Genomic DNA, 20,007 nt, shown 5'->3' with positions numbered 1-20,007 from the left:
AGAGGTAATGTTTGGGCAATGAAATTCTGAAGGTGGGTAGCTCAGTCATGGAGGGGAAGATTCATAGCTAGTTGTACGGAGTCTGACACAAGTAGCCCCTCTCAAGGCAAACAGAGGTTTTGAGCTTTCCTCCTGAGTGTCTTGATGGCATGCAGACATTTGGCTTAAAACATACATGAAATAGGCACATTCTCACAGGTTAGAGTTTTATTTGTTGGTTTGGAGTCATAGCTTCCTCATTAACTTCACGCACATTCATGAACTACACACAAAGGAACCTCCAGACAGGTAAGCCATGCTTACTAACTGGCAGCTTGAAAGCAGGAGTCCATTAAGTGTTTGTGGCTTTTACTAGCTCCCCCTGCTCATCCCTGCTTTGATATATCCATGTCCCTAAACATGGAAAGGTCTATTAAAGAACCAAGAAAGCAACCCCATTATTGAGACATCTCAACGAACTTCAAGTGATGAGTCAGTGCCAAATGCGCTGGTCTCGCCTGACGCCTGGCAGCCCAGGAGTCTGGCAGCAACACCTGCCTGTGCAGCACACTGGCCTCTGCTGACTCTGTGACTTCTCTTCCTTGGGGCTTAGGGTATAACCAGGGCACAACTCCAGTGGTATGAGATCCTGCTGTGCATCTGCATCCCAACAGTATTACAGGACAGGGGTGCAGTGTCAGTGGTGCCATAAGCTGGCATCAGAAACCAATGCCACTGGTTCTTGGGCTCAGTGCAAGCACACGGCTAAACTGGTGGTTGGTTCTGTTTACCTAAGTTCAGACAACCTTCGTGTCTTCCAAGAAATGGGAGTAAGAAATCAGAGAAGGTCCTTCCTAAGGCTCATCCTCAGTTCCTAGCAGCAAAAGGGTGGGTTTGTCATAGCAGTGGTAACTGCTGGCAGCATCCTCCCAATGATATCTGTTTTCAGGATGGGTCTAGGGGCAGCAGGATACAACGTGGGCTAAGTCCTCACTTCAGCAACTCTGGGAAGGTTATCAGGGCACAAAGAAAGACCATAATAAGTTATCTTTGGTGATAATATCATGTTCCCATATGTTCACCGCCTCGTCCTGCTAAAGTTCTTGCAAAAGGCATGCTCAACTCTAAGAATATGCCATGGTTCTACTTATCTAAAAGAAGTTTGCCTTTTGATTCTTCAAACCTTAATTTTATTATATGATTGAGAAAAACTGACTTTTTGTACCACTAACAATGCCTGCTGTTGTGCCATTCATGACCTACTTGGAATGCAGAGATGACACCATCCTTTTCCAAAGGGCTTCTTGGAGTCGTGGTTACTTATCCATTTTGATACTATCAGACAATAAACAACGTCTGGAGACCTCTTTTTTGTAGTTAAAAATCTAAATTTAAATTTAGATTTTTAATTTAAATTTAATTTAAATTTTAAATTTAAAAATTTCATTTTTAACATTGACTTTAAAAATATAGCTTCTGATATATATATATAGTCTCACCTTTGCAAGAACTGAGCTGGCAATGAATGAAAACCACTGTGGCCTTTGAAGTCCAAGACCCAGTTACTCTGATTCAGTATTCAAACTCCAGTTACTGGTTAGAAACTCAGAGGGGGGCCTCATCCCAGCCTTCCTCTCTTTAATGTAACTAAGCTAGCATTCATTTACTGATCAAATCCAGACCAGAGGAAACCTGGAGACTGAGTTGAACCACAAGTTAAAGATCAGGGGAAGATCCAGAAGGAAGGTTCCCTCATGCCCAGAGTGGCTCCTCTCGAACTTGCTTAGGGCATAGCTGCACGCCCAGAGCAGGTACCTGTCAGTCTGGCCTGATGGCTCCATCCCCCAACTCTGATGCCTTCGAGAGCTGGTTCATCCTGGCACCAACTCTGCTGAGGTAGGGGATTTGGCACTTGCTCAAAATCTCAGAATGCCTACATGTAGCTACTTAGTTTTTGCTGTTGCCGCAATATTTCTGAATAATGTTAAAAAGATAAGCTTCTTTGGGTACCTTTCAGGAGCTGGGAGCCTTTTTATGAAAAGACTGTACAGCTCCCTGAATACCTTTTCTTCTGTGTCTGCCTGGGTAACACCTCCCTCCGCTATTCTGGTTCAGCCTAGGAAGAACCAAATCTCAGGAGAAGGGAAGTTGAGAGGCATCTCTGCAGGCCAATGGGGTCAAACCACAGTTCATCTCTCTGTTACCCTTGTTCCCTGTGTCCTCTATGTACAGCTTACATGATTAAGGGGTGTCCTTCCAGTGGGGAATCTCCCCTTCCCTACCATGCATGGCAGAAGAGTTCCTACATTAGCTGGTTAGTCTTCCCCAAACAAGGAAATGCACACTGCAAGTAACTACATGCTAAAGAACAGAGCTGATCGGAACTAGAGATTTAACTCTGCAACGGCTGCCTGCGGGACATGCCCATGGCTCGGAACCAAAGTTCATGCTACGTTTTGACTATGGCAGCTGCTGCAGGAGCCTCCCTGGCCAGTCCTCCTATTCCCCTCCAGCTACCAAGCTGACAGACAAGAAGCAAGGAAGCAACTGAGCTCAATTCCTTTATCTCCTAAAAGCAAATATGAAAATCCTTTCAGGTTCTTTTTCCCTTCAAGGTATTTTGAATAGTAGCCTGGTGGGGCTGTGGTCACTTTCCCGGCATCCTGGCTGAAGGTGAGGCAGGGCTATAGCGTGTTATTCAGGGCCCATCTGCAGACTTCCACCATGCTTGGCTCAGCAAACATCATCTTTGCCGTGGGGTAATATCACACACAAAAATTAATAAATAAGCAACAATTTCCAAAGACACAGAAGTTGCATGCTCTAAAACAGGAAGAGTGTTAGCCTCTTGGAGTAACTTACAGACGTTAACAACAGCACAACTAGACTAAGGTCAGTGTGGTTAGGGCCCAGACAATATCATCTACTTCAGCCTCTAAGGGACAAAAAAGGGACCGGAACTAAATTAAGAACTAGAACTAGCAGATGTTAACGCTATGGAAACAGGTAATGAGGTATGAAGAGGCACTTACGTGGAGGAGGGCTATCTGCATTTCCCATGGATGGAACACAGACGAAAAGAAAAGACAAGAGACAGACCCAAGAAAAAAAAATAAGATGTAAAAGAAATGAATAGAATCCGCAGAGCACATGGAGCTGGAAACTCAAATTATCAAATTACTTCAAATCCAGAGAAAGAAGCCACTCCTGTAGAAGGAAGATAAGACAGGCTTTCCTATTTCTGGGAAGAGGTAAGGGTAATGGGTCCCTTTGCAGGCCCCTGGCTTCAAAAAGAAGGAAGCAAAGGATTCTCCCAGGTACATTTTAAATCCAGGGGTCAGAGAGCCCAGGGAACTCTGTGAACACTCAGAAATTTAGTTCTACGGTATCTTCTTTAGCTGGGTGGACTCAGGAGCTTCCCAGGGTAGTATCTCTGTCTGCAAAGGGGTATGACAGGAGCAGGACTTGCCCAGAGCCTGGCTGCTGGTGGGAAGGGAGGGCAAAGTGGGATAGGCGTAGTTTAAAGAAAGAGGGAACGGCAGAGGAAAACCTAGAGATACATCCCTTAGTGGAATCAGGGGGAAGCAATTCTCTTGAAAGAGGCTGTGAGGAATGCTCTTGCTATGGGAGGGAGAGGAGCAGAAAAGGCCAAGGCCAGGGCTACCTCTTCCCCTTGGCTTTGCTGGGTTTCCGCTGCTGCTCACATATTCTATAGCAGTTTCCATTTGTCTCTGACTTAATATCTCTGCTGCATCAAAGATCCCACAATGCATTAGGTGAACTGTCACCATCTTTACCCTCTTCCTGCAAGTCACAGGGTGCTTAGGGCTTCTGTGGCCTGTCAAAAAGCAACTTTCCCAGATCCTTTGACAACTCACTCCTGGTTTTCTCCCCACTTCCTTTAATAATGTGTTGGTGCCTCCCTCCCGGCTGTTATTCTGACAAGCTGGACCGGCTACTAGGACAGTGTCCCCAACCCCTTGGAGAAAGAGAGAATGAAGGGACTGTGTGTTAGCTGTCACTGAGAACCAGAGAACTAGGAGGTGGGGCCTCCAGGAGCAGAGGGATCTGAAAGACAAAAAGCTGTGGTCTGAACAATGGCATGGGCCAGCTCAGGGTCCCCCGCTGCCCCCAGGGAGAAGATGGTGGGCTGGGAAAAGGTGGGCAGCTGGCTTTACTTACGGACTGGCTGCGTCTTGAACTCGGAGGCTGCGCTGATCTCACCCAGCCCTTTGCCATTGAGTGCTGCCAGCCTTACGGCGTACGTTGTTTCAGGCTTCAGGCCCACGATGGTGACGATGCCCTCCATGCTGGCTGTTATAATATGGGAAGGATGACAAAAGAGTCTACTGTTAAAAATAGTGCAGTCGCTCTGGAAAACAGTAGGGAGGGTCCTCAAAAAATTAACTGTAGATTTATCATTTGGTCCAGCAATTTTATTTTTGGGCACATGCATAGAATTGAAAGTCGGGACCAAACGGATACAGATACCTGGCTATCCAGGTTCACAGCAGCATCATTCACAATAGCCGAAAGGCAGACACAACCCAAATGACCATTGACTGATGAATGGATACATGAAATGTGGCATGGACATACAATGGAATGTTATTCCACCTTAAACAGGAAGGAAATTCTGACACGTGCTACAACATGGATGAACCTTGAAGATATTATGCCAAGTGAAATAAAATAAGCTAGCCACAAAAGGACAAATGCCATACAATTCCACTTATATGACGTACTTAGAATAGCTAACTACATAGAGACAGAAAGAATGGTGGTTGCCAGGGGCTGGGGGGAGGTAGCAAATGAAGAGTTAGTGTTTAATGGGGACAGAGTTTCAGTTTGGGATGATAAAAAGTTCTGGAGATGGATGGTGGTGATGGTTATGACTTAATGCCACTGAAATGTACACTTAAAAATGATGGAATGTAAAATGTATGTTATGTATATTTTATAATAAAAATAACTAGCATTGATCTTTAAAAAAAAAAAAAAGTCTGGTGGACAGATAGTGACATGAGATCAAACTGCCACAAAATTGGTATGAGATTTCAGAGGGAAGTTAGGAAGGCAAAGTGATTGCTTTCTTCTGGCTCCAATCCTGATCACCCAGCAGCTCCTCGTGGCCCCCTGGCTCCCCCAAGAAGCTGAAGAAGTGATGGAAGCTTTCTGGCAGAACTAATTCTGAGTAAAACTGCATTGCACTATGTCTCTGAATGGCCGTGATACTGATATCCCAGCCCACTTGCAATTCCACTCGAATTACCACATACGAGACCAGGATTAAAAATTTGTACAGAAACAAAACATACTTCACTGAGTTATTCCAATTAAACCCAAAAGGGGGAGTCCAACATAAGCACACACCATCCTCAGATGATCTGGGCTCAGAATCTTCACACTGCAGTAATCCAAGGGTCAGTCTTTTAATCTTTAGCTTGGAAAGCTAGCACAGGACTGATTTAAGGGAAGACTTATCCTGCCTGGCTGTGCTTATTTGATTACTATCACAATTACAAGACAGTCAGTCCCTGAGTACAGATATCCAAGCAGGACTGGCCGAGTGTCGGCAGAGAACCTGCAGCACAGGTAACTCAAACGTGCAGAGTAGGGTGGATTGGACTCATGTAGCCATGCTCAGAACCTATGCACTGGACTCATCTGGCCGTGCTCAGAACCTATGCACTGGACTCATCTGGCCGTGCTCAGAACCTATGCACTGGACTCATCTGGGTGTGCTCAGAACCTACGCAAGGCTCCTGCCTGGCATGTGGTAGAGATGCCTTCATCCATCCTGGAAGGGTCATGAGAACCAGGCTCTGAAGCACAGAGCGTGGGTTGGGGTGGCAATAGGGGCAACAACTCTACAGGCAGATGTGACTTTGACCTAATTCTGGAGGTGCAGTTCCCGATTCTGTAGGAACAGGCCCAGGATGGCAGGTGGGGACATCTGAGTACCGAGGCACTCATGATCCCAAGGGAAACACCAACTCGCCCAACTCACCTTCCTTGGCATCATACCACTTGGAATGCCATACTTCTTCACCTACTGCTCTCCACTCAGCTTTGTATTTGAGGATGGGCACCCCACCTGTGGCCTCTGGTTCATCAAACTGCACCTGGGCTGTGCTGGAGTATGGCTCCACCTGGTCGATGGATGGTGAAGAGGGGGTGTCTGTGGGGAGGACACATATGGAGACTCAGGTGAGCCCGGTTTGGCCCAAGACCATTAACTCTCAGTCACAAGGCACATCTCTGTCATTTCTGCTCACTCTTGGGAATCCTGTCACTGTATCCTGTCCTCCTGGCCCATCTCACCAGATGCTTCTCCCCCAACATGCCCCACGCACTGATCCAATGGCTCCCAGCTTCCCAACCCTCTGGCTTTGCTGACCCTGGCCCTTTCTTCTTCCCAATATCCTGGAATCACTCAAGTACACAAATTGGGCTGGCAGGGGTAGGTGGGGGGTTGTGGCAGCTGCTGTAAGGGACACTCACCTGCTTGAACAAGGATGAATTCCAAGGACTCCTGCCCAATGCGGTTCACTGCAGTACAGTTGTAGTTTCCAAAATCATTTTCAGAGTCCGGGGTCACCTTTAGAAGGAGAAGCTATTGGGTTACAAGTGTCCCATGGGATGGTCACAGACTCAGATCTTTATTTACTGGATTAAGTTAGTAAAAAACAGAACTAGTAAAGTACAAATCATTAGCTCCAGCCCAGCCTTAAACAAGAGAAAAGAACAGCAGAGGGGCTCATGGGAGAGGCACATTCAGGGAGGGGACTGGTAGAGTGTGCGAAGGGGAGCTGAAAAGAGGCTCAGTGTCTTCTCTAGCCCATGCCTTCCCTGCTCAGGATGCGCCAGAGAAGCAGGAGAGAGGACTTGAGCTGCATTTTGGAGCCCACCTAGAGTCAAACTGGGCTTTCTCTGCTCTGCCCCACCCCCATCCTGACTCACCTCCAGATAGCTGGCAGAGGGGGTGTTGTAGATCTTGATATTGCTGTAGTTGGAGCTTGGCAGCAGCTGGCCATCCCGAAACCATGAGATCGTGGCACTGGGATAGGCAAATACCTCGCAGGTGATGTTCACCTGGTTCCCCTCCCAAGTGTACACAGCCACAGGGCCCTGTAGCTTTGGGGCATCTGCAATAAATAACAATGACTATCAGGATGACTGCCATGATCATGAAGCCCCCATATCCTGTCTTCTGGCACTGGGAAGGCAGGTGTGCTCCAAAGCAGAGCCAGCACCTGGTATAGTAGAGGTCAGGGCCATTCTAGAATTCCTGTGCATAGCATGGGAAGACTCAAGGGCACAGCAGCCTTGTAAGAAGCCTGGAGATGGTGTGTAGGGGGTGGCTTGGGAACAGAGCTCTGAAATGGCCCAGGGCCAGCTGCAGGGAACGTGAGCAGAACATATAGGGTGCACGTAGGTCCTTGCTGCTGTTTCCTCTCTCATCCTGATCTTGCCTTGCCCCTCCCTCCCCCACGTCCTTCCCCATTTATTCCTCACATTGCACTTCAAGGTACATGGACTGGGAGTCCTGGCCGATGGTGTTGCTGGCGGTGCAGATGTACTCTCCGGCATCAGTGTACTGGATGCTCTTCAGGGTCAGCGACGACACACGGGCATGGCTACGCACCACCATGTGCCCATCCAGAGTCTGCCGGGGGGGGGGGGAGGGAGCGTGTCAGAGCCCAACGCAGGGTGGAGGGCAACAGTGCTATGGCAGGATGGGGGCTGGGAGACTAGGCCATCACTTGTCTGTGACCCATCTCACTTCCTCTCTCCTCTCTGTGTCAATGGCTTTCTTACTTTAGGTACCATCTAATGGGGGAGGCACTGGGAAGCAGCATGAGAACCTGGGAGTATCCAAAACAGAAAATGAGACTCAGTTATGTCAGGCAGCCTGATGTAAGTACCAAGGTTGGTTTGGTGCTAGGTCCCCCAAGATGACTTCGTTTCGAAAGTCTAAAACGGAAGCAAAGCCTCCAGCCAGCAGATATTGCAGCAGCAGCAGCAGCAGCCCTACCTCCTGAGATCCTGGGAAACCTGCACTGCCAGCCTGTCCTTTCTGTCTGCCCACTTGCCAGTTCCATGATGCATGTACGTGTAGCAGGACATTCCAAGTGCCCAACGTAAGAAATTATTTAAAAAATCCTTATTTCTGCAGATGCCTCTTTCCTGGATGCTTAAAAGTGAAATAATCCCATGTAAAAACAAGCCAGACAACTCAAAGATCAGGAGCCATTGCACTGGAAGTGAGAGTAACTGGGTTCTCTCTCCAGGGACAGGCTTGCCCAGAGAGTCCTAGGCAGGTCTGGGATCCTTGACACCTTGGCCACCACCATTTTACAGTCCTTGATACAGCAATGGGTGTCCTAAATCTCTGGAATTATAATGATTGGTCAAAAGGAGAATAAGCACATGGTCCTTAGGCAATGGGAACTGGAGTATTTCCAAGGGGATTTTCCCCTTGATATTCTAAGTAAAATGGTTGCTGGCCCAGGAAGTGTCTAGGCATGTGGCCTAACTTCAGATCCTCAGGAAAGTTAGTGATCTGGAGAAAGGGTCTTGTTCTGCGTAGGCTGGGCCCTCTTGTCTCCAGTATATGATGTTCTGTAGGGATGGACAGGAGGTTATATTCTGCACCTGGCGTCTGCCATCCCATGCGTTGGGTCTTTAAAGAATGACAGAAAAATTGGCTTCAGGTTCTTTGGATATGCTGGTTTGGGACCCTGAAGCCCAGAACTGCAATGTCATACAGCAGCCAGATTAGGAAGCTCACAAGCAAGGCATCACTGGCCTTGTTCAGCAGTCTCAGCAGATTTACCAATGAGAAGTCCCTTGGACCATCACTGACAGATCTAGTCTATTCCAGTCATCTGAGCCCCAACTCATTTCATGTCTGGAAGCTAAAAAACAACTCTAGCAAGAAGACAGAAGAGCCAAGCAAAGTCATGGCTGCCCATTTCTGCAAGTGCCATTCCTCCCTGGGATGAGGTCTCTGATCCTCTGCTTTGACCTATAAGTCTGGGATGCTGGTTGGTTGAAAGATGCATCCCAGGAGATGCCACACATTAATGAGAGATGACAACAAACAGGTGTGGAGCACTTCACTGGAAAGCCTCGTGACACCCAGTTTGTTGGAGATACTGGATTTTTGAGGGCTGACAGTGCTGATACATTCCAGGGCTATTTTCTTTTCTTTTTTTTTCTTTTTTTTTTTTTTAACTATACTTTAAGATTTAGGGTACGTGTGCACAACGTGCAGGTTTGTTACATATGTGTACATGTGCCATGTTGGTGTGCTGCACCCAATAAATCATCATTTACATTAGGTATATCTCCTAATGCTGTCCCTCCCCCCTCCCCCCACCCCACAACAGGCCCCGGTGTGTGATGTTCCCATTCCTGTGTCCAAGTGTTCTCATTGTTCAATTCCCACCTATGAGTGAGAACATGTGGTGTTTGGTTTTTTGTCCTTGGGATAGTTTACTGAGAATGATGGTTTCCAGCTTCATCCATGACCCTACAAAGGACATGAACTCATCATTTTTTATGGCTGCATAGTATTCCATGGTGTATATGTGCCACATTTTCTTAATCCAGTCTATCGTTGTTGGACATTTGGGTTGGTTCCAAGTCTTTGTTATTGTGAATAGTGCCACAATAAACATATGTGTGCATGTGTCTTTATAGCAGCATGATTTATAGTCCTTTGGGTATATACCCAGTAATGGGATGGCTGGGTCAAATGGTATTTCTGGTTCTAGATCCCTGAGGAATCGCCACACTGACTTCCACAATGGTTGAACTAGTTTACAGTCCCACCAACAGTGTAAAAGTGTTTCTAATTCTCCACATCCTCTCCAGCACCTGTTGTTTCCTGACTTTTTAATGATGGCCATTCTAACTGGTGTGAGATGGTATCTCATTGTGGTTTTGATTTGCATTTCTCTGATGGCCAGTGATGATGAGCATTTTTTCATGTGTCTTTTGGCTGCGTAAATGTCTTCTTTTGAGAAGTGTCTATTCATATCCTTTGCCCACTTTTTGATGGGGCTGTTGGTTTTTTTCTTGTAAATTTGAGTTCTTTGTAGATTCTGGATATTAGCCCTTTGTCAGATGAGTAGATTGCAAAATTTTTCTCCTATTCTGTAGGTTGCCTGTTCACCCTGATGGTAGTTTCTTTTGCTGTGCAGAAGCTCTTTAATTAGATCCCATTTGTCAATTTTGGCTTTTGTTGCCATTGCTTTTGGTGTTTTAGACATGAAGTCCTTGCCCATGCCTATGTCCTGAATGGTATTGCCTAGGTTTTCTTCTAGGGTTTTTATGGTTTTAGATCTAACATTTAAGTCTTTAATCCATCTTGAATTAATTTTTGTATAAGGTGTAAGGAAGGGATCCAGTTTCAGCTTTCTACATATGGCTAGCCAGTTTCCCCAGCACCATTTATTAAATAGGGAATCCTTTCCCCATTTGTTTTTCTCAGGTTTGTCAAAGATCAGATAGTTGTAGATGTGTGGCATTATTTCTGAGGGCTCTGTTCTGTTCCATTGGTCTATACCTCTGTTTTGGTACCAGTACCATGCTGTTTTGGTTACTGTAGTCTTATAGTATAGTTTGAAGTCAGGTAGTGTGATGCCTCCAGCTTTATTCTTTTGGCTTAGGATTGGCTTGGCAATGCAGGCTCTTTTTTGGTTCCATATGAACTTTAAAGTAGTTTTTTCCCATTCTGTGAAGAAAGTCATTGGTATGGGGATGGCATTGAATCTATAAATTACCTTGGGCAGTATGGCCATTTTCATGATATTGATTCTTCCTATCCATGAGCATGGAATGTTCTTCCATTTGTTTGTATCCTCTTTTATTTCATTGAGCAGTGGTTTGTAGTTCTCCATGAAGAGGTCCTTCACATCCCTTGTAAGTTGGATTCCCAGGTATTTTATTCTCTTTGAAGCAATTGTGAATGGGAATTCACTCATGATTTGGCTCTCTGTTCGTCTGTTATTGGTGTACAAGAATGCTGTGATATTTGCACATTGATTTTGTATCCTGAGACTCTGCTGAAGTTGCTTATCAGCTTAAGGAGATTTTGGGCTGAGACAATGGGGTTTTCTAGACATAGAATCATGTCATCTGCAAACAGAGACAATTTGACTTCCTCTTTTCCTAACTGAATACCCTTTATTTCCTTCTCTTGCCTGATTGCCCCAGCCAGAACTTCTGACACTATGTTGAATAGGAGTGGTGAGAGAGGGCATCCCTGTCTTGTGCCAGTTTCCAAAGGGAATGCTTCCAGTTTTTGCCCATTCAGTATGATATTGGCTGTGGGTTTGTCATAAATAGCTCCTATTATTTTGAGACATGTTCCATCAATAGCTAATTTATTGAGAGTTTTTAGCATGAAGCGCTGTTGAATTTTGTCAAAGGCCTTTTCTGCATCTGTTGAGATAATCATGTGGTTTTTGTTGTTGGTTCTGTTTATATGCTGGATTACGTCTATTGATTTGCGTATGTTGAACCAGCCTTGCATCCCAGGGATGAAGCCCACTTGATCATGGTGGATAAGCTTTTTGATGTGCTGCTGGATTCGGTTTGCCAGTATTTTATTGAGGATTTTTGCATTGATGTTAATCAGGGATACTGGTCTAAAATCCTCTTTTTTTTGTTGTGTCTCTGCCAGGCTTTGGTATCAGGATGATGCTGGACTCATAAAATGAGTTAGGGAAGATTCCCTCTTTTTCTATTGATGGGAATAGTTTCAGAAGGAATGGTACCAGCTCCTCCTTGTAGCTCTGGTAGAATTTGGCTGTTAATCCGTCTGGTCCTGGATTTTGTTTGGTTGGTAAGCTATTAATTATTGCCTCAATTTCAGAGCCTGTTATTGGTCTATTCAGAGATTCAACTTCTTCCTGGTTTAGTCTTGGGAGGGTGTATGTGTCGAGGAATTTATCCATTTCTTCTAGATTTTCTAGTTTATTTGTGTAGAGGTATTTATGGTATTCTCTGATGGTAGTTTGTATTTCTGTGGGATCAGTGGTGATATCCCCTTTAACATTTCTTATTGCATCTATTTGATTCTTCTCTCTTTTCTTCATTAGTCTTGCTAGCGGTCTATCGATTTTGTTGATCTTTTAAAAAAAAACAGCTCCTGGATTCATTGATTTTTTGAAGGGTTTTGTGTGTCTCTATCTCCTTCAGTTCTGCTCTGATCTTAGTTATTTTGCCTTCTGCTAGCTTTTGAATGTGTTTGCTCTTGCTTCTCTAGTTCTTTTAATTGTGATGTTAGGGTGTCAATTTTGGATCTTTCCTGCTTTCTCTTGTGGGCATTTAGTGTTATAAATTTCCCTCTACACACTGCTTTAAATGCGCCCCAGAGATTCTGGTTTGTTGTATCTTTGCTCTCGCTGGTTTCAAAGAACATCTTTATTTCTGCCTTCATTTCGTTATGTACCCAGTAGTCACTCAGGAGCAGGTTGTTCGGTTTCCATGTAGTTGAGTGGTTTTGAGTGAGTTTCTTAATCTTGAGTTCTAGTTTGATTGCACTGTGGTCTGAGAGACAGTTTGTTATAATTTCTGTTGTTTTACATTTGCTGAGGAGTGCTTTACTTCCAACTATGTGGTCAATTTTGGAATAAGTGCGGTGTGGTGCTGAGAAGAATGTATATTCTGTTGATTTGAGGTGGAGAGTTCTGTGGATGTCTATTAGTTCCACTTGGTGCAGGGCTCAGTTCAATTCCTGGATATCCTTGTTAACCTTCTGTCTCGTGGATCTGTCTAATGTTGACAGTGGGGTGTTAAAGTCTCCCATTATTATTGTGTGGGAGTCTAAGTCTCTTTGCAGGTCTCTAAGGACTTCCTTTATGAACCTGGGTGCTCCTGTTTTGGGTGCATATATATTTAGGATAGTTAGCTCTTCTTGTTGAATTGATCCCTTTACCATTATGTAATGGCATTCTTTGTCTCTTTTGATCTTTGTTGGTTTAACATCTGTTTTATCAGAGACTAGGATTTCAACCCCTGCCTTTTTTGTTTTCCATTTGCTTGGTAGATCTTCCTCCATCCTTTTATTTTGAGCCTATGTGTGTCTCTTTATGTGAGATGGGTTTCCTGAATACAGCACACTGATGGGTCTTGACTCTTTATCCAATTTGCCAGTCTGTGTCTTTTAATTGGAGTATTTAGCCCATTTACATTAAAGGTTAATATTGTTATGTGTGAATTTGATCCTGTCATTATGATGTTAGCTGGTTATTTTGCTCATTAGTTGCTGCAGTTTCTTCCTAGCCTCGATGGTCTTTACAATTTGGCATGTTTTTGCAGTGGCTGGTACCGGTTGTTCCTTTCCATGTTTAGTGCTTCCTTCAGGAGCTCTTTTAGGGCAGGCCTGGTGGTGACAAAATCTCTCAGCATTTGCTTGTCCGTAAAGTATTTTATTTCTCCTTCACTTATGAGGCTTAGTTTGGCTGGATATGAAATTCTGGGTTGAAAATTCTTTTCTTTAAGAATGTTGAATATTGGCCCCCACTCTCTTCTGGCTTGTAGAGTTTCTGCTGAGAGATCAGCTATTAGTCTGACAGGCTTCCCTTTGTGGGTAACCTGACCTTTCTCTCTGGCTGTCCTTAATATTTTTTCCCTCATTTCAACTTTGGTGAATCTGACAATTATGTGTCTTGGAGTTGCTCTTCTCAAGGAGTATCTTTGTGGCATTCTCTGTATTTCCTGAATTTGAATGTTGGCCTGCCTTGCTAGATTGGGGAAGTTCTCCTGGATAATTTCCTGCAGAGTGTTTTCCAAATTGGTTCCATTCTCCCCGTCACTTTCAGGTACACCAATCAGATGTAGATTTGGTCTTTTCACATAGTCCCATATTTCTTGGAGGCTTTGTTCATTTCTTTTTATTCTTTTTTCTCTAAACTTCTCTTCTCACTTCATTTCATTCATTTGATCTTCCATCAAGATACCCTTTCTTCCAGTTGATCGAATTGGCTGCTGAGGCTTGTGCATTCGTCACGTAGTTCTCGTGCCATGGTTTTCAGCTCCATCGGGTCCTATAAGGACTTCTCTGCATTGGTTATTCTAGTTAGCCATTTGTCTAATCTTTTTTCAAGGTTTTTAACTTCTTTGCCATGGATTCAAACTTCCTCCTTTAGCTTGGAGAAGTTTGATCATCTGAAGCCTTCTTCTCTCAACTCGTCAAAGTCATTCTCTGTCCAGCTTTGTTCCGCTGCTGGTGAGGAGCTGCGTTCCTTTGGAGGAGGAGAGGTGCTCTGATTTTTAGAATTTTCAGTTTTTCTGCTCTGTTTTTTCCCCATCTTTGTGGTTTTATGTACCTTTGGTCTTTGATGATGGTGACGTACAGATGGGGTTTTGGTGTGGATGTCCTTTCTGTTTGTTAGTTTTCCTTCTAACACTCAGGACCCTCAGCTGCAGGTCTGTTGGAGTTTGCCGGAGGTCCACTCCAGACCCTGTTTGCCTGGGTATCAGCAGCGGAGGCTGCAGAACAGCGAATGTTGGTGAACAGCAAATGCTGCTGTCTGATCGTTCCTCTGGAAGTTTTGTCTTAGAGGGGTACCCGGCCGTGTGAGCTGTCAGTCTGCCCCTACTGGGGGGTGCTTTCCAGTTAGGCTACTCGGGGGTCAGGGACCCACTTGAGGAGGCAGTCTGTCCGTTCTCAGATCTCAAGCTGCATGCTGGGAGAATGACTGCTGTCTTCCAATCTCTCAGACAGGGACATTTAAGTCTGCAGAGGTTTCTGCTGCCTTTTGTTTAGCTATGCCCTGCCCCTAGAGGTGGAGTCTACAGAGGCAGGCAGGCCACCTTGAGATGTGGTGGTCTCCACCCAGTTCGAGCTTCCCGGCCGCTTTGTTTACCTACTCAAGCCTCAGCAATGGCAGGAGCCCCTCCCCTAGCCTTGCTGCCACCTTGCAGTTTGATCTCAGACTGTTGTGCTAGCAATCAGTGAGGCTCCGTGGGCGTAGGACCCTCTGAGCCAGTCGCGGGATATAATCTCCTGGTGTGCCGTTTGCTAAGACCATCGGAAAAGCGCAGTATTAGGGTGGGAATGTCCCGATTTTCCAGATGCCGTGTGTCACCCCTTTCCTTAGCTAGAAAAAGGAATTCCCTGACCCCTTGCACTTCCCGGGTGAGGTGATGCCTCGCCCTGCTTCGGCTCATGCTCGGTGCACTGCACCCACTGTCCTGCACCCACTGTCCGACAGTCCCCAGTGAGATGAACCCAGTACCTCAGTTGGAAATGCAGAAATCATCCATCTTCTGCGTCGCTCATGCTGGGAGCTGTAGACTGGAGATGTTCCTATTCGGCCATCTTGGAACCGCCCCTACCTCCAGGGCTATTTTCATACATCATACACAAGTCTTTACCCATGAGTCTAGACTAGTGACCTTGAGAGCATGGGGCCATCCCTGCAGGTATCTCTAAAGGGCTGTGCTGACCTGCTTGTCACTCCTACTTGTCCAAAACAAAGCAGAACTGAAGGCAGAGGGAACTTAAGGACAACCCCTGGCCTTTCTGGTGATCTCTGTGATATCAACCAGCAACTGAACTAAAATTCTTTGTAACACAGACCAGACTTGTCCTGGGGCTGCCACACACAAACTTGGAAATTGAACCATACTCTTCTGGAAGTCAAGAGAACATTTCCATAAGGAAGAGATGTTGTAACAAAAGAGGCAGAGAAATGAACGTAGGCAAGAACAGGACCTTAACGACAACAAAGCAGGGGATATTCCAAGTCTTTACTCAGAATAATCTAGAAAATGGTTGAAGAGAAGCTTAGAAAACAGTTGCGTGGACAGTCATACTTTTTTTTAAATTCCTATCTAGTTTCTTTCAGGAAATTTCTCCATGTGGAAATTTCTCCTGTTTAATGATGTCCACAGACCAGCCTTCTAAAGAGAATTCTTATTTTGCAGTAGGCTCACTACAGATTTGATGATGGAATTATCTGCCAGATGCCCCGTTCTCCCTTTGAGGATACACAGATAGACTCCAGTGTCATTAGACTGTCTTCCCCTGAAATGCTTTTACTATGGCTCCTGCACAACTTCAGGGTGTGCAACCTACCAGCCATCCAGACAAAAAGTCATGCTGACCACCCAGGCTGCAGCAGAAGGAGCAGATGAGCTCTGGGCAAGTATGAAAAGTTATTGATGGCAAGAAAACTCCTTTTTTCCCCAAAAGTATGAAGGGTAATGATAATTATTCTTCTCATCAAAATGTTTTTGTCTCCCTCCTTCCAGGTAAAAGTGCTAACACTTTTAGAACTTACAAAATGAAATTGGCCATAACCCGAGCCTTCTTTTGCACTCATCTGAACTTATGGTCTTCATCTCCGAATGAGACAAACAGGAGAGAATGGAACTTTTGAGCCCTAGGGGCAGCATTCACTTGAAAGTCAATTACGTCCAAAGTAAGACACTCATGATAAGGACACTTCTGAAAAACGGAGTGAGGTGTCTGCTTTCATGGGAGTAAACCTATTACTTCCACTTACAATAATAATTCTCTTAACATCTCCTTAATGCTCCCTGATAAATCTCAGCTCCTCCTCAACCAGCTCTAAATGAGAATGACAAGGAAAGTTGTATGAGGCCAAGCAGAATGAGATCTGTAGCTGCTTAAGAGTGGCTGACAATTAACCCTTCTCTCTCTTCCCCAATCCCAGTGGGTCCATGACTTTTGGACAATAAAGCACCCAACCTGTGATAGCACTAAGTGATCCCTGTGCCACAGGCAGGAAGCATCTCAGTGAGGTCGTGCACTTAACAGTCATCCCAATGACAGGGAGGAAGGTCTTATACACAGGAACTTTATAATGAACTGAAGTTGACAGTGGCAGCCTGTTCATGTGCGGAAACTAAGATCAGTGCCTGGGGACAGGCAGTCAACTTTTAAATATTAAACAGCATATAAATATGTATAGCCTTGACCTGAACACATGAGTTCTATGTTCTGAATAATTATCATTTCTGAAAGACTAAGAGGATAGATTTACCAAATTAAAATACAGAATCTATAGGATCATCATGTTCTGCATTTACAGCATTACACGATCAAAGCCCCATCTGGATAAAAGGCAAAGGCTACTTAAAAAAAGTCCTTAGAGATTAGATCCTTGAATCTCATCTGAAGTCTACTGGTTTTATTTTCACTGTATGTCACTTCATAAAAATCAGGTAAAAAATTATAGACATGATCATAAGCAGGGTCTTGAGATGTGGCAATCAAGGTCTAAAGATTAATATTTAGCTTCAGTTTTCAAACTAAGTCCCACATTATCCAAACTGAAGCAATGAGTCAGAGAAATTTCAAAGGCTAAATGCTACTGACTTTAAAAAACATAAAACCATTTGTACCACATCATTCTAATCTCATAAATTTAATGCTCTGTAAAAGTAACAGAGATATGTTTAGCAATTTGGGAAAACCAACGAGAGATGTCATTTGCATTGCTTTTGAGATGAAACGTGATGTGATAATTTACCAAGACCGATCATTATAAAATAAGTGAGCAACAAGATGAGTTGAGCTGGAAAGGAAAGGGAGGAGTGGTTTTTAGATCACTAACTCTGTGACTTTATGGTCCAGAGCCACATCAACCATGTGAGTCAAAAAACTTTCACCATTTCAAAATGCCTGGCCTGGGAATTGGGGGCAATTTATTTCTATTGGTGTAATTACCTGGATTTGATTTTACCAGCACCAGCAAGAGAATAAGACCCAGTTTTGGGAAATAATATGGATTTGTTCATCCACTCCCAACACAGCTTGCTTGCTCATCCTAAAACGATACTATTGCTAAGTAATGTCTACCACTATCGACCTATTCTTTAATCTAACTAAATTACTAATTAGTTTAGCATGTCTGGTTATTAAACTGCAATGGTGAGTTAAACTGTAATGCTTTCAAAACTAAAGACTGGCTAGTGGTCAGGTAAGCTATACCTCTTGCTTCTCTGGTCGAGTCCACGAAGCCTGGAGAAAACAAGATATAAAACACAACAAGAAAGCAGTAAAATTTTACAACATGTTGCTTTAGAGAATGTATCACACTGCATTCCGTGCACATGCAGCTTTTCTTTAATTCAGAACTTTTTCCACGGCCCACTTTCAATGGTGTGTTTATTACACAATTTAATTTAGGATTTAGCTTATGTCCAGCTTTTTTTCCCCCTTAGGCACATTCAAATGTATAATTCAAAAGGTTCAGGCTTTCCTAATCTTTGGTATACCTAGCTATGAATACCAATAGGACCAGACTGCTCTTGTTCCAAAATACCTTAAATATTGCTCATAGTATTTGGTGACATGACTAGTTCTAACCACATTATCTAGAGACACTTAGAGAGTAGGTTTCCTCCGGCCGGGTGCAGTGACTCATGCCTGTAATCCCAGCACTTTGGGAGGCTGAGGCGGGTGGATCACGAGGTCAGGAGATTGAGACCATCCTGGCCAACACAGTGAAACCCCATCTCTACTAAAAAAAAAAAAAAAGAAATTAGCCGGGCTGTAGTCCCAGCTACTCAGGAGGCTGAGGCAGGAGAATGGCGTGAATCCGGGAGGCAGAGCTTGCAGTGAGTGAGATTGTGCCCACTGCACTCCAGCCTGGGCAACAGAGTGAGACTCTGTCTCCAAAAAAAAAAAAAAAAAAAAAAAAGAGAGAGAGAGAGAGAGGTCTCCTCCTTTGATTTTATAAGGCAGCTTATCATAGATATACTAATGCCATTTAATGCTCATGCATTTTATAACTCTTTGCATGCATTCTGTTAAAATCAAATTTTTATTGCCAAAAAGGAACAAAGCAAGGAGCAGAGAGGTACACTAGGAATGAGAAGTATGAAGTCCTTGAGACCAGGAGTCAGGAAGCTTTGAGGATACCAAATGGGAGTGGTTGACGCAGGGCTCCAGTCCTTAACAGCAGAGAATGCCCAGATGGTATGTGGGCTCCAGCATGTACCATCTCCATCAAACATGGCATTCCATTCACAAGTTGGCATTTGCAAGCCAACCAAGGGACATAGAGGTTAGAGGGATTTTCCACCCACATCTAGATTTTTTTATTTTTCCAGCACTTGGAAATCTATTCTCCTTACAGTTTATCTGTTTTTCATACTAGGATTCAAAGACATGATAGCTGCATTGTTCTTTTTGTTACATGGCAAGACTGCCTGATTGTCTCTGATGTTCAGATGGAAAAAGGATAGAAAAGATGCCAGAATCATAGCAACGCAATCCAGGGAATGCAAAATAAGTTAGCAAACATTTAGTAAGAGTCCACTAAATGCAAGGAACTTTTGTGAGAAATGAGATGGAAATTTCGAGTTATGTCACATGATGTGGGAATGAAGAAGGTGAGAACAGAGGAACATGCAGAGACCAAAGTAACAGTAGGCCAACACGTCAAATGTCCTTGCCAATTCCACATCACTTAGAAGCTTGTCGGTTACATGCCAGGGCTGCAGGAATCAAGATCTTTCTTCTGAGAGACTCTATCCCATTGAGTTGTGTGTTTTTTCAAATCTGATTATTCTTGTGTCTCTCCCAAATCACTATGGTTCTGTGGCTTTTCGAATAAGTAGTTGCTAGTAACACAAAGCTTCCAGTAACATAACCTTCTACTTTTGTGCCTGGTGGAATGATAGGAAATATCCTGGCCCTAACAATTTGCTGAATGTGTGACCCACATTAGGACAACCTGATATGCAAATGTACACACTTATGAAATAAATCAGGGTATGATTAGTAATCCTCCAAAAATTGTTCTAGGTTGTTTTGATATTCATATTTTATTGTCTTACACACAAGTCTGCAGGAACATGTATATAAATTAAAGTGAAGCATTTCTATAATGTTCTTAGGTATTCCATTATTCATGTGCCCACACGCTGGATAAACCAGGCTGATTGCTCAATGCAGTCATCTTTTCCAGTGGTTAAAAGCAGGCCCTGGGTTTGTACTGAATGAGGAATTTTTTCTCGTGAAAAGGAAACTCC

The 20,007-nt window shown here is 44.2% G+C and overlaps 1 protein-coding gene across 17 annotated transcripts in view; it reads right to left on the bottom strand.

Annotated features, from left to right (window-relative positions):
* The window catches only part of NCAM1 (neural cell adhesion molecule 1), a 320,167-nt gene that overhangs the window by 38,466 nt on the left and 261,694 nt on the right, over nt 1-20,007 (bottom strand). For 5 of the 17 annotated variants that reach the window (XM_058446702.1, XM_058446705.1, XM_032167411.2 and 2 more), the window contains exons 9-15: nt 17,960-17,989; nt 7,498-7,648; nt 6,943-7,127; nt 6,484-6,580; nt 5,990-6,160; nt 4,162-4,293; nt 3,012-3,026 (exon numbers count right to left, since the gene is read on the bottom strand). In XM_058446702.1, the coding sequence (XP_058302685.1) occupies nt 3,012-3,026; nt 4,162-4,293; nt 5,990-6,160; nt 6,484-6,580; nt 6,943-7,127; nt 7,498-7,648; nt 17,960-17,989 (781 nt within the window). The remainder of the gene's footprint in view (nt 1-3,011; nt 3,027-4,161; nt 4,294-5,989; nt 6,161-6,483; nt 6,581-6,942; nt 7,128-7,497; nt 7,649-17,959; nt 17,990-20,007) is intronic. The other 12 variants (XM_058446700.1, XM_058446706.1, XM_058446699.1 and 9 more) reach the window with 3 other exon arrangements.

The sequence above is a fragment of the Hylobates moloch genome, unplaced genomic scaffold (genome assembly GCF_009828535.3).
Source record: "Hylobates moloch isolate HMO894 unplaced genomic scaffold, HMol_V3 SCAFFOLD_11, whole genome shotgun sequence".
In the NCBI taxonomy this organism is placed as follows: Eukaryota; Metazoa; Chordata; class Mammalia; order Primates; family Hylobatidae; genus Hylobates; species Hylobates moloch.
Note: the sequence above shows the minus strand (reverse complement) of the source record. Positions and strands in the feature narration are given on the sequence as shown.